At 38.0% G+C, this 13,876-nt stretch overlaps 1 protein-coding gene across 3 annotated transcripts in view; it reads left to right on the forward strand.

Annotated features, from left to right (window-relative positions):
• RCOR3 (REST corepressor 3) overlaps positions 1–2,991 on the forward strand; it is a 53,059-nt gene extending 50,068 nt beyond the window's left edge. For all 3 annotated transcript variants that reach the window (XM_045787836.2, XM_045787837.2, XM_045787839.2), the window contains one exon: positions 346–2,991. In XM_045787836.2, coding sequence (XP_045643792.2) covers positions 346–690 — 345 coding nt within the window. In that variant the 3' untranslated portion in view covers positions 691–2,991. The remainder of the gene's footprint in view (positions 1–345) is intronic.
• Positions 2,992–13,876: the final 10,885 nt, after the last annotated feature.

Consider the following 13,876-nt stretch of genomic DNA (forward strand, 5'->3'; position numbering starts at 1 on the left):
CTCAGTGGTGCCTCTCTCGTGACTCTTAAGTCCTAATGACATGCTAAGTTCTGATCCTAGAAGAATGGAGAGTGTATTGTTCTTTCATAGTCTTATTTTTATTTCCAGTGTTAAGCTGTTACTAATAAAGATGCCTGTTTGGTAGCTTCGTTGCTTTTTCAGTTTTTGGTTTTTTGTTTTGTTTTGTTTAAAATAAAAGAAGCTTTTGCTTCCAAAAAACACTGGTGTTACGTTTTTGTTTTGTTTTGATTTGTTTTGTTTTTCCTGTGACAGCCCAAACTATATTGTATTAAGTTCATTAGGAACTCTCATCTCATACATGTATTTTTGTTTCCTCACCTCTAGGCACAGACCCCACAGGCTCCTCGGACTCTGGGTCCATCACCTCCTGCCCCATCATCCACTCCAACACCAACAGCCCCCATTGCCACTCTGAACCAGCCTCCACCACTTCTTCGTCCAACACTGCCTGCTGCCCCTGCTCTTCACCGGCAGCCTCCTCCACTCCAGCAGCAGGCCCGGTTCCTCCAGCCCCGACCAACTTTAAATCAGCCTCCACCACCTCTCATTCGCCCTGCTAATTCTATGCCACCCCGTCTAAACCCAAGACCAGTGTTGTCCACGGTTGGTGGTCAACAGCCACCGTCACTTATCGGAATTCAGACAGATTCACAGTCCTCACTGCACTAAAATTAAATTGGACAGAGCTACAGTAACTCTTCACCCCATCATTATACCAATGCTCATCAGACTGATGCAAAAGAGGAGAGAACAGTCCCTCCTAGATACTGAGGCTGCGAACTAGGTCTGTGGCAGTGGGCTAGCATAAGTGGATGTCTAGGAAATTTTTTGGTTCGTGTAACCGAACTAAATGTTATACAACAAAAAGCCTACAGTTAGCCTCCTTTCTAGAGTATACGTTCAGCGACATGATCTCATAAAAGAAAAAAAAAGGTTAAGTATTCTATATACCAAGGTTTTTTTGTTTTGTTTTTACTGTATTTATTTTATTGAGATTCTTTATATTTCTGCCTCTTCATAGTCAAGGCTCCTAGTACAGAAATATTGACTTAGGAATTGTGAAAACTCCTTAAGTTTCTTAAGGATGTTTGACTTTTTTTCTTTCTTCCTTAATTTAATTTTTAACAACATTTTCCTATGTTAGGAGTGCAAGAATAAATAGCCTGCATTTCAGATTTTGACATATGTTCATTTAATGCATATTTAAGAAATTATAGTGCATATCCCTTTTTTCAAAAAATCTTGCTTTTTTTTCTAAAGGAATTTTAATATATTCCTTTAAAAGAAAGCAATTTAATCAATTGCAAAGCAATTATATGAAACCACAAAGAATGTACTGAACCTACTAACCCTTTAACATACAGTTTAGGGTCCTAGTGCAAAGTCCTTGCTTAAAGGTCATTGACCTGTCATCTGTCAGTAATAAGAGGATCAGAATAATAATTTTACATACACATGAGAACTTAATTTGTTGAAGTACATTGTCTTTAAGTTCCTTGAAAATGGAGTTAATTTTGATTTTTAAAAAAAATGTTTCTAAATGCTATCTGCTTTTAACTAGTAGTTGCCTATATTTGGGGACTTTAGAAGAGAATTATATTTTGTCAGTTACGTGGAGATAGTGGTTATGGAAGCATTTATTTACAATACCCTTTTTGTGTTTAGGTTCTGACTTAAAATTGCCCTCATACTTATTAATATGGTCTGCATTTAATATAAAGGATGTTTTCTTGATAAATCTCTATTGTACTATTTGGATACATTTGTGTATTCCTTGCAGCCGACCTGTGCTTGTGAGTTTGGTTTAGGGTTAAATCATCAACAATATTTCATAAAATAAATTTAAGAATTTGTTCTGTGTTATCTAAAGATGTATCAGTATATTGTCACAATTGTGCTGTTAACTTAAAATGCTGAGACCCCTTTTTTATAAAGAAGCAAAAACATTTCAAGTCTTAACTGAACACATAAATCATTAAGCACCTACAAAGAATATTTTACAAGTAATAGTATTTCAACAATGTGTTACTAATATTTTTGATACAGTGATTTCATATTGGAATCATGACTTGTGCAAAGGGACAGATCACTTAGATAATTGTACTAGTGGAACTTAAGGCTAAATGTTTGCACATTTATATTCTCATCATATCTAGAACTACTTTACGAAATAGTCAACATCTAAAGCCCTTGATTTATGTTTTGAGAAGTCATATATTCCCAATATTGGAAAAATAGCCCCTGCCATTGGCTCTAAAGCCTTAAGGAGCTATTAGATTTAAATTCATTGATTAGTTTTAATTTTGAAGTTTAGACCACTTCTCTTCATAAGGACCTTAAGTTCTCACACAAACTTTTTCCAGGGTGTGTCTTGTCTTTCTCATTGGATCATCTTAAATAGTCCCTGCCCCTGGATTGTAACTAGATAAAAATCTGATTCAAAATTCTTAATATTCAAAAATTTATACTTATTTTTACTTTAAAAGCCACGGGGGGTGGGGGTGGGCAGTTATATATCAAAAGAAAATATCTAAAGCATTTTTTTAAAGTACTTAGATTGTCTTGCATATGTGCATACTATACGGCTTTTATTGTCTTGTCTCTTGTCAGTAGACCTTCAGTATACAGTGTGTGGGACATGTCAGTCAAGTTGGTCAGCACCAGCATCTGTCCAGCTGTTGAGTACATTATGATTCATTTAAAAATCTGTTCTATCCCAGCCGTGGGCCAAGATGCTGTATCTGAGGGATGTGCTGTGATTTGATTTACGTACACTAGAGCACACAGTAGAAAAATCTGAGCTTCGTTAGTAATATGACACATGTATATAGTGAGATGTCTTATTGTGTGCTTTGCATATTTTGTAAATATTTTGCACGTCATTAATTTTCTTTTTTGTTTAAGCAGTGTTTGGCCTGGAAGAGTGATATGCTTGCTGCTTAATCAAAGGATTAAAGAGTTAAAGATGTCTATGTCTTCTATTTTTATATAATTTCATGTTGTATGAAGAATTTAGGACCTCTTCACTGTGAAATTCTAAATATTGATTTTTATAAAAAAGCAAAATCTAGAAATATTTTAATGACCATTTCATAATGTCAAGGTTATCATTTTTGAAAAATCTACACCCAAGTATTTTTTTCATTACATAACTAAAAATAAATCACACTGTTGATACGCCTGGTAATATCAATGAAAAAATATTTTTTCTATATTCTTTAATTCCAGTGTAATATGGATGGAGGTAAAGGTAAGTTTTGATCAGAACTTTTCCTTAATCAATAATCCTACAATTGAGTAAAATACAATGTAGAATAAAGATGAAAGAATGTAAAATTCTGTCTTAATATAGGCCAGCGTTCTTTTTAGGAATAGATATAGGGAATAAGCAAAAAAAGTGTCAGTCATGATTTTTAAAAATATTAATATTGCCAAGTTTTTTGGTGAAAGTACTGAGTTTAGTTAGTAAATGTGTTGTACTATTTTAATATTTCTTCCTGCTATCAAAAGTAGATTTACTCAGACACATTAATTATGGCTGATCACTTAACACTAGGGTATGAAGGTCTCCTCAAAACAACTATTAATCTGACTTAGACCTCAAAGGAGGATCTGTCTTTCTCTTTGTGGTTCCCCACAATAAATGATGAATACATTGTAACTATAAGAAAACACAAGAAAAATTAACATGTTTGTTTTAGTTTTTTAACCTAGGCATTCATTATAGATATTCATAGGAAGATAACAGAGTAAGTGAATACAGAAAGAATCCAATAATCAAGCTTGAGAAACCATGTGGTATGAAATGTCTCTAAGAAATGACATGTTCTGACAGCATTAATGGGGGTATGTAACCTACCTTCTCTTAGGACAAAGTAGGTCACAAATGACCCCTCCCAATGTAAGTCTGTATCATAATTTTACCTTAATGAAGGAATGTTCTGTAGCAATAAATTTCAGTAGCAGTGGAGTTTGGGAGTAAAATATTAAAAGGAATGCTCCTGGATGTGTGAGTTTGTATCTGAAAGGCCATGTGGCTAGACTGTTGCTTATTGATAAGGGAATAGGTATTTACAATATGGTAACTTAAACTTTAGAATCCTAAATCTAGAATTTGGGTGAGCAGAGTCTCTTGAGAAGAGGCTGGGAATGAGAACTAGAGAGATCTAGGAGCAGTCTTCACAATGTAAATGGCATAAAGGTTAACCTCCCAGAATGCTTTATATAATGTCTTTTTTCTCTGGATTATTTTAAGAAAGGTTAAATTTTTATTCTGTATTATTTAATCTTATTTAAACATACAGGGTATAGTTACCGTAGCTAAGGAGGTCTTGAATAATATCACAACAAAAGTTTTATCTCTTTTTTTTTTTAAGATTTTTTTTTTAATTTATTTGACAGAGACAGCCAGCGAGAGAGGGAGCATAAGCAGGGGGAGTGGGAGAGGAAGAAGCAGGCTCTTAGTGGAGGAGCCTGATGTGGGGCTCGATCCCAGAACACCGGGATCATGCCCTGAGCCGAAGGCAGACGCTTAACCACTGTGCCACCCAGACGCCCCCAAAAGTTTTATCTCTTGAGCTATCTAGCTTACAGCCCAGAACAGCTTTCATGATTGGTAGGGTTTGGCTTCAAGAAGCCTTTATTCCTAACACCATTTTTGTTCATATGTTGTTGCTTTTCCAAAACAGAGTTTGAAAACAGCCATTGAGGGGCTTGTCACTTGGCTTGTATATACAAAAGAGTCCTCCTTGTACTATGGTGACTTTTCCAACCCCATTCAACAAGTTACTTCACATCATGAGCCCCAGTTTATTTTTCTTCCCTTCCAAAATCTTACTGAAATGACAACAAAAAATAAAATAGCCCTTAACGGTGTGGGAAGGCCAGGGGAGGTGCCACCAGCAGATGGAAACAGATTTATGACAAAACCTAACGACTGAAGAACCTCTCAACTCCATGAAAGCAAAAGCACAGGAAAACATCCTCAGAAATGTCCCATAATAACCTCAGATTAGAGACAGAGATGGGGGCAGGCCCCCCAAAATTCCTGCTTCCTGGTATTCATGCCCTTACATGTGGGCTGAATGTAGTGACTTGCTTCTGACCAATAGGATATGGCAAAGGTGATGATGTCACTTCTGTGGTTAGATTAAAAGATTGTGATTTCCGTTGTTAGTAGACTATTGCATTCTCTGGTTACACTCCAGCCTTTCTTTGAGAGACCGTGAAGCAGAGAACTCAGCCCAGCTGTGCCCATGATTTCTTACTACAGGACCTGAATTAATGAGTGTTGCTTTGAACTGCTGAATTTAGGAGTAGTACTCGTTATGCAGCAGTAGAAAACCAATACAATAGATGAATATATACCATCTTAACAAAAGAAAATTGGAGTGACTAGATAATAACATGTCAAGGATTTCAAAGCAAAGATTGTTATCAAAGACACAGGTGGTCATTTAATAATGATAAAGGTTCCACATCATCAAGAGGATCCCTGAGAAATGCAAGAAGTAGGCAAATCCAACCATTAAAGTCCATAATTTCAATACCCATGTCTCAAAAATTGATAGAACATGAAAACCAAAAGTGAGTAAGAATATAGAAGACTTGAACAACACTATCAATCACCTTTACCTCTAATTGAAATTCAAAGATCATTCCACCCAACAACAGAATACACGTGAAATGTTTCCAAGATAGACCATATTCTGTGCCAGGAACAAGTTTTAATATGTGGAGAAGCATTCAAATCTTCTGGAGTTATGTCCTCTGAATACAATGGAATTAGGAATCAGCTACAGTAATCTGTCATTCCCAAATATTAAAATTAAACACATTTCTAGGGGCGCCTGGGTGGCACAGCGGTTAAGCGTCTGCCTTCGGCTCAGGGCGTGATCCCGGCATTATGGGATCGAGCCCCACATCAGGCTCCTCCACTGGGAGCCTGCTTCTTCCTCTCCCACTCCCCCTGCTTGTGTTCCCTCTCTCACTGGCTGTCTCTATCTCTGTCGAATAAATAAAAAAAAAAAATAAAATCTTTAAAAATAAATAAATAAAATAAAATTAAACACATTTCTAAACTATGGGTCAGAAAATAAATTACAAGAGAAATTAGAAACTATCTTGAACTGAAAATAAGTAAAAACACAGTATATAAAAATCTGGATGCTGCAAAGTGGTGCCTAGAAGGAAATTTCTAGCTTTAAATATATTAGGAAGAAAGATTTAAATCATCTAAGCTTTCCGCTTTAAAAGCTAGGGGGAAGAAAGTAAACTCAAGCAGAAGAGAAGAAATAAAGATCATAGTTGAAAAATAAATGAAATAGATTAGAAAACAATAGAGAAAAATCTGAAACCAGTAGTAGCTTCTCAAAGAGATCAACAATTGAAAATCTATTAGAAAATTTTTTAGATCAAGAATAAAAAGCACATAAATTACCAAAATCTAGACTGGAAGAGAGGTCATCATTGTGTAACCTGCAAAAATTAAAATAATTTGTAAAGGAATATTATGACTACTTTATGCCAACAAATTGGGTGATGTTTATGAAATGGACAAATTCTTACCAAAACTGTCTCAAAAAGAAATAGAAAATCTGAATCAAGTAAAGAAACTGAATTTGTAACTTAAAATCTTCACACACACAGAAGTCTTGTCCCAGATAGCTTTACTGGTGAATTCTATTAAATCCTTAAATAAATAATACCAAACCTACACAAACTTGGAAAATACAGGAGGAAAGAACACTTTCCTACTCATTCCATGAGAGCATTAATACTCTGATTCAAAGCGAAATGAAGACAAGAAAACTTCAGATTAATATCTCTAGTGAACAGAGATGTAAAAATCCTTAGGAAGATAGCAGCATCCAGAAAGAATTGCACAGCATAACCCAGTGGTGTTTATCCCAGGAATGCAAGTTTGGTTTAACAGAAATCAGCTAAGGTTGATTTCTTTCTGTCAATAGTGTGGGGTTTCTCAACCTCAGCACTATTGACATTTTGGGCTAGATAATTCTTTGTTATGCATTGTACGATGTATAGCAGAATCCTCAGCCTCTGCATGTGATGCCAGTACCCTCCTCTCCCCCAGCCCCAGACTGACAATCATAAATGTCTCCAGCCATTAGCAAATGTTCCCCGGGGAGCAAAATCACCCTCTGATGAGAATCGTTGCAGTATATCACATTAATAAAATAAAAGGAAAAGACAGTCATGTCAGTAGACACAGAAAAGACATTTGACAAAATCTACACCCATTCATGATAAAAACTCTCAGAAAACAGAAATATAAGATAATTTCTTCAACCTGATAAAGGGCATCTACAGGAAGCCCATAAATAATGCCATACTTAACTGAATGCTTTTCCCAAGGATTGAAACCAAGGGAAGGGTATCTGTTTTCACAACTTCAACATTTAACTGGGCATTCTAGCAAAGCAAAAAGGTGAGAAAAATAAAGGCATACAGATGGGAAAGAACAAAAATTGTCTTTATTTGTGGATGACATGATCTTGCATGTAAAAAATACTAATAAACCTCCAAAAACCTACTAGAATAATAAGTGAGTTTAAGAAGGTCATGGGATACAAGATCAATCTAGAATCGACTGAATATATAGTAGGAATGAATTATCTGAAAATGGAATTGAGAAAACAATTTTATTCACAATAGTATCAAAAAGAATAAAATATTTAGGAATAAATTTAATAAAAATGTGAAAGACCAGTTCACTAAAATCTATAAAATACTGCTGAGGTAAATTAAAGAAGACCTAAACAAATGGAGGGATATACCATGTTTATGGATTGGAAGCCTTAATATTGTTAAGATGGTAATTCTCCTCAAATTAATTTATAGATTCAACCCAATCTCTATCAAAATCTTAGCAGGATTGTTTTGCACAAATTGACAGGCTATTTCCAAAATTTATGTAGCAATGCTGAAGACCTAGACCAGGGGTCAGCAAACTTTTCTATAAATGGCCAGACAGTGAATATTTTAGGCTTTACAGTCCACACCTGTTGCAACTACTCATCTTTACCCACGTAGTACAAAATAGCTATAGAAAATATAAAAATCAACAAACATGGCTATATGTCAATAAAACTTCATTTACAAAAAACAAATGCCAACCTGAACCTTAGACTAACTAAAACAATTTTGAAAACAAAACCAGGGGTGCCTGGATGGCTCAGTGTGGTAAGCCTTTGCCTTCTGCTCAGGTCATGATCCCGGGGTCTTGGGATCGAGCCCTGCATCGGGCTCCCTGCCCAGGGCAGTGTCTGCTGGAGATATCTCCCTCTCTCTCTCTCTCTCTCTCTCTCTCTCTCTCCCCCTGCCCTTCGCCTCACTCATGCTCTCTCTCTCAAATAAATACAATCTTTAAAAAACAAAACAAAACTGGGGACTTGCGCTAACTGATTACTTGTTATAAAGGGTGTAAAGATGGACATATAGACAGTGGAACAGAATAGACTCCAGAAGTACACTCACACTACATGGTTAATTGACTTTCAATAAATAAATAAATAAATGTGCAACGGTAGTTCAATGGCAGAAAGGATAGGATATCTGCATGCCAAAAAGAACCCCCAAAACAAAAAAACCTTGATCCTTACCTCACACTGTCCACAAAAATCAGATTGAAATGGATCATAGGCCTGGAGGTCAGAACTAAAACTATGAATTCCTGGAATAAAATACATCATCAAAAGAATGATAAATAACAGGAAAAAATTGATAATTTGGATTTCTTCAAAGTTTAAAAACATCTTTTCAAAAGATGCAACTAAGAAAATAACACAAGTTATTGACAAGGGGGAAACATTTACAGATATATATCTGATTAAAGATTTGTATCCAGGGGCACCTGGGTGGCTCAGTCGTTAAGCGTCTGCCTTCAGCTCAGGGTGTGATCCCGGAGTTCTGGGATCGAGCCCCACATCAGGCTTCTCCACTGGGAGCCTGCTTCTTCCTCTCCCACTCCCCCTGCTTGTGTTCCCTCTCTTGCTGGCTGTCTCTCTCTGTCAAATAAATAAAAATAAAGTCATAAAAAAAAAGATTTGTATCCAGACATATAATGATCTCTTAAGAATCTAGTAATAAGATCTCTTAACAAGTCAATAATAAGAGGACAAAAACAACAAAAAACAATTAGAATGGGCAGAAAATTTGGACAGACATTTGGATAGAGAAGTCATGCAAATGACAAATGACAAAGGAGTAAAAGGAAAATGTCACATCATTAGTCATAAGGAAAACGCAAAGTAAAGCCACAACGAGGCACCTATAACACCAACTAGAACGGCTACTATTAAAAAGACTGGCAATACCAACTGTTGCCAGGGTTGTGGAGAAACTGGGAACTTCTCATATGGCTGGTAGAAATGTAATATGCAGTGATATAGCCACTTTGGAAAACTGGCAATTTCCAACAGATTAAATGTTCATATACAACACGACCCAGTAATTTTTCTCCTAGGTATCTACCTAAAGAGAAGTGAAAATGTATGTCCATACAAAAATTTGTATTTTAATGTTCATGGCAGCATTATTCATAATAACCCAATACTGGAAATAATCCCAATGTCTATAAGCTGGTGAACAGGTAAACAAAATGCGGAGTATCCATACAATGGTGTACCAATCAGCAATAAAAAGGGAGAAACTATTGATATATGCAACAAACTGAATGACCCACAAAAACATTATGTCAACTGACACAAAATACTATGTAGTTATTCATATAAATATTTCAGAAAATGCACAACTATAGAAACAGCAGATCTGCTCTTGCCCGAGTCCAGGACTCGGTGTAGGGATGGACTGTAAAAGGACACACAGGGTGATGGGTTTGTTCTAAAGTTTTATTTTGGTTAAGGTTGCATAACTGTCTGCATTTACTAAAATTCATTGATTGGGTGGATTTTGTGGTATTGAGGGTATAACAGTAAACATGTTTAAAAGAGGGAAAAAATACGTAACTAAAGTGTGTGCAATGGATGCAGCAGCCTCAGGACGGTGTATCATAATGACAGGCCCTCGTTGTGCCTGCTGGGACTTGTGCGTGTTTCTCAGGATAAAGGAGCAAGGTCATAGACTACGTGTGGGAGTCAAGGACATTTGAACTTAGTCAGCTTTTCCCAGGATAAGCCCTTTCCTGAGCTTATGCCTTTCCTTCTTAATGCTTCTGTCCTGTTTTCTGTGCAACAGAGGATGTGGTTAACCAAGGTTATAAGAGCTAAGAGCGTTGTTTAAAATCTCTCCATGTTGGGGCGCCTGGGTGGCTCAGTCTGTCAAGAACCCAGCTCTTGGTTTCAGCTCACGTTGTGATCTCAGGGTCCTGATCTCAGGGTCCTGAGATCGGGCTCCTCACTCAGTGCTGGGTCTGCTTGAGTTTCTCTCCCTCTGCCCCACCCCCCGCTCTCTCTCTCTTCCTAAAATAAATAAATAAATCTTTAACAAAATAAATACAATCTCTCCATATAGAGTAGGCAACATTCTCAAAAAGAAAGAGAGAGAGAGAGAGGAAGGAAGGAAGGAAGGAAGGAAGGAAGGAAGGAAGGAAGGAAGGAAGGAAGAGAAAGAAAGAGAGGAAAGAAAGAAATACTGAATAAATGGTTTCCTTGTTACTGACCAATTACAAAGTCTAACAAAACCAGATTGTGCCAATCAAACCCATGATCTTACTTCATGGTTCCTAAAGCTAAATAATAACCTTAAAATATAGTTTTTAATGCCCTACATTGACTATGCAGAGTTAACATGTTAAAATGTTTTTTTCCAAGCACTGATGGGAATTGCATGTGTGAATCTTATTAAAGGAACTATCAAAATGGACAAAATCCACATTTAGCCAAACATACAGGGAGGACAGCAGGCCTACATTTAAAACAATAAAAATCTAATTTCTCCAACAAAAAGGCTGATGATCACACAAACTATGAACAGAGAAGGGGAGGGCGGAACGTGTATATTGAGTGAGGGATCTTCTGGAACAAATACAGACTATATGGAGATGTATTTTCCACCAAAACCAGCATACAAATTAATAGCAGCCTTATTCATAATTTCCAATTAATTCCAGTTCATAATTGGAAAAAACCAAGATGCCCTTCATTAGGTGAATGGATAAATAAACTGTGGTACACCCATACAATGGATATACGGTTGGAAAAAAGAGTCTTTGGAAAACGAGTCTTTTTTTTTTTTTTAATTGCACCTGTCCTGGGAGAAGCTCCTTGCCTCCAGCACCTTTTGCCTCTTTTCTTGTGGTGGTCAGCCTACTCACAGGCGGAGCTGGGTTAAAGATTATTTGATGAAAGCAAAGGGACCACATATCACTGGGTCAAGAATTTAAATACGGAAAACCCACAGGTATTCATTCATTTATCGTCTCAGTGCAGAACATACTTAGCAAGTGAGCGTTCTATGTCCTCAGCACTGGTAGGTTTTGCTGCTCTATCATACTTTCCATATGTGGTTCCATTACAGGCAAAGACTTTCCATTGTGACTTACAATGGAAGTTAAAGGTGCACGCTAAGCCCCAAGAAGATTTTTGCTTTTTGTCTGATCTCACTGACATCTAGGTGATGGAAGATGTGACATTTTACTGCGCTCCTAACTGCCTGTATTAATTGGTCCTGTCACAGAAGGGCAGCACGAGGAAGGTGATACATCCATCTGCTTTTCCAGTAGGTGGCGCCCTCCCCGCTCCATCTGCACAATCTTCCTTTGACAGCCTGGGCTGCAGTCTCTTCCCCTATTAATTTATTCAGCAAATGAAACAGCTGAAAGCCACGTCTCTTTGAAGTTTGAGGGTAAACTTAGGGTGTTTATAGGAGACAGATAAAAAGTTGAGGCCTTTTCTGTTGTGTAAAAATTTAATGTATAGTCTAATCTTGCCCTTATTTTTATAGATGAATTTAGTTTGAAGACCATTCTGTTCATAACATTGCAAATATTTTCAGAACACTAAAATTGCTAAAATTTGTCACCTTCTTAAAGTTGTTTTGTTTGAATTTACACCAACCATTTCTTTGAGGGTCACGGTGGTGTGATGGCTAATAGCGCCAGACTTCTCAGGTTGAAATCCCATCTTTCCAAACTAAGGATTTCGCAGTTTGGGGAAAATTGTTCAAGAGACAAGTTTTCTCATCTATAAAACAGGGCTGATGATTAAATGGGTTAATAGGAATAAAGCACTGAGCACAGTACCTGGTGTATAATAAGACAATAAATGTTAGCTATCCTCTGCAAGTATTTAATATTGATTTCATATGTACATTTACATCCTGTCCTTCCTATCCATCTTAAAGATGCTTGAGGAAAGGGATCATGTCTCTTCCATCAGACCTGTTTATTCCCAGGGTCTGTCTTCTCCATTCTTCCAGACACCTTGCCCAGGATTCTGCAATCAACATGAGGAGCTGAGAAATGTCCTTTAATTTCAACTAATACCTGTCGAAAATTCCTCTACCTCCTGACTTATATTCCTAGCCCTGAAGTCATGCAGCCCACGATTAAAGATCCACTATCTGCCCCAGAATCTGATTTCATTATCCTTAAAACTCTGAAATGATTCTAGGGACAAATTGGTTGCTTTATTCAGTTGATGGAGAGGAGGGGGGGAGAGGCCATTGAATCACAGTCAATGACAGTACCAGGAGCCCAGAGCATGTCTGATTCCTGCCTGGCTCCTCTGCATATCTGGGTTGTGCATTTCACTAATTCTCCCCTTTTACTGATGAGTAATTAAAGCTCAAGGCAGTCAAATAACTTGCCCGAGTTTGCCTAACGGAAAGTGAGGAAGCTAGGATTGGAGTTCTGGTCTATTTCATTCCAAAGTCCATGCTCTTCATGCCCCATCAACCTTCACAGAGGAGATTTATATATACACATATATATGTGTGTGTATGTGTGTGTGTGTATATATATATATATATATATATATATATATATATATATATATTTAAGATTTTATTTCTTTGTCAGAGAGAGCACAAGCAGGGGGAGCAGCAAGCAGAGGGAAAAGCAGGCTTCCCGCTAAGCAAGGAGCTGAATGGGGGACCTGATCCCAGGACCCTGGGATCATGACCTGACCCGAAGGCAGATGCTTAACCAACTGAGCCCCCCAGTTGCCCCACAGAGGAGATTTATTAGACGACAAATATCATTCAGAACACATGCTCATGGAGAGGGGTATTGTAAGGGAGTCCTGTGTTTCAGACTCGGGAGAACCAGGATCAAGTTGTAGCTACAGCACTTGCTGAGGGTCCAGCTTCCGGCACATCACTTCAGGTCACTTCTCTGGACCTCAAATAGCTCATAGGTGAAATGAGGAGGACCAGGCCTACTTCGCAAGGTTGTTTTGAAGATCCAAAGAGATGTTTGGGAAGCCCTTGGTCCAAGGGCAACCTCGACATCTCTAAGGGATTGCTAGACCAGCAACAAGGAGGAGGGCTGGCAAATCTGCGCTCCTGCTAAGGAAGATGAGGAAGGACTGATTGGAACCAGACCTGAGACCTTGAGCTAATGGGGTCAAAGCATGAAAAAGGGTTGGCTGAGCTTGGTTGTCCCAGGTTGAGGGGTAAGATGTGTGCAGTTCAGAGGCATTTGAGGAAAATCTGAGATGCTTTTTGTTTGTAAGTACTTGTGATTCTAGTGAGGGTGGGTTAGATTTCTAACTGCTCAGTAACTGTCGCTCAGCGTTCTACCCAGCACTTTACCGCGCGTCCGCCCTTCCCCCCACCCCACCCCCCGGCCTGCGCCCCTCGCCCTGACCGCTCGCGGGCCCCGCCCCAGGCCCCTCCCCTCCCGGTCCCGGGCCCGCCCTCCTTCCTTCCCCGGCCG

Source organism: Ursus americanus, chromosome 2 (genome assembly GCF_024610735.1).
Source record: "Ursus americanus isolate L20-20 chromosome 2, mUrsAme1.1.p, whole genome shotgun sequence".
In the NCBI taxonomy this organism is placed as follows: Eukaryota; Metazoa; Chordata; class Mammalia; order Carnivora; family Ursidae; genus Ursus; species Ursus americanus.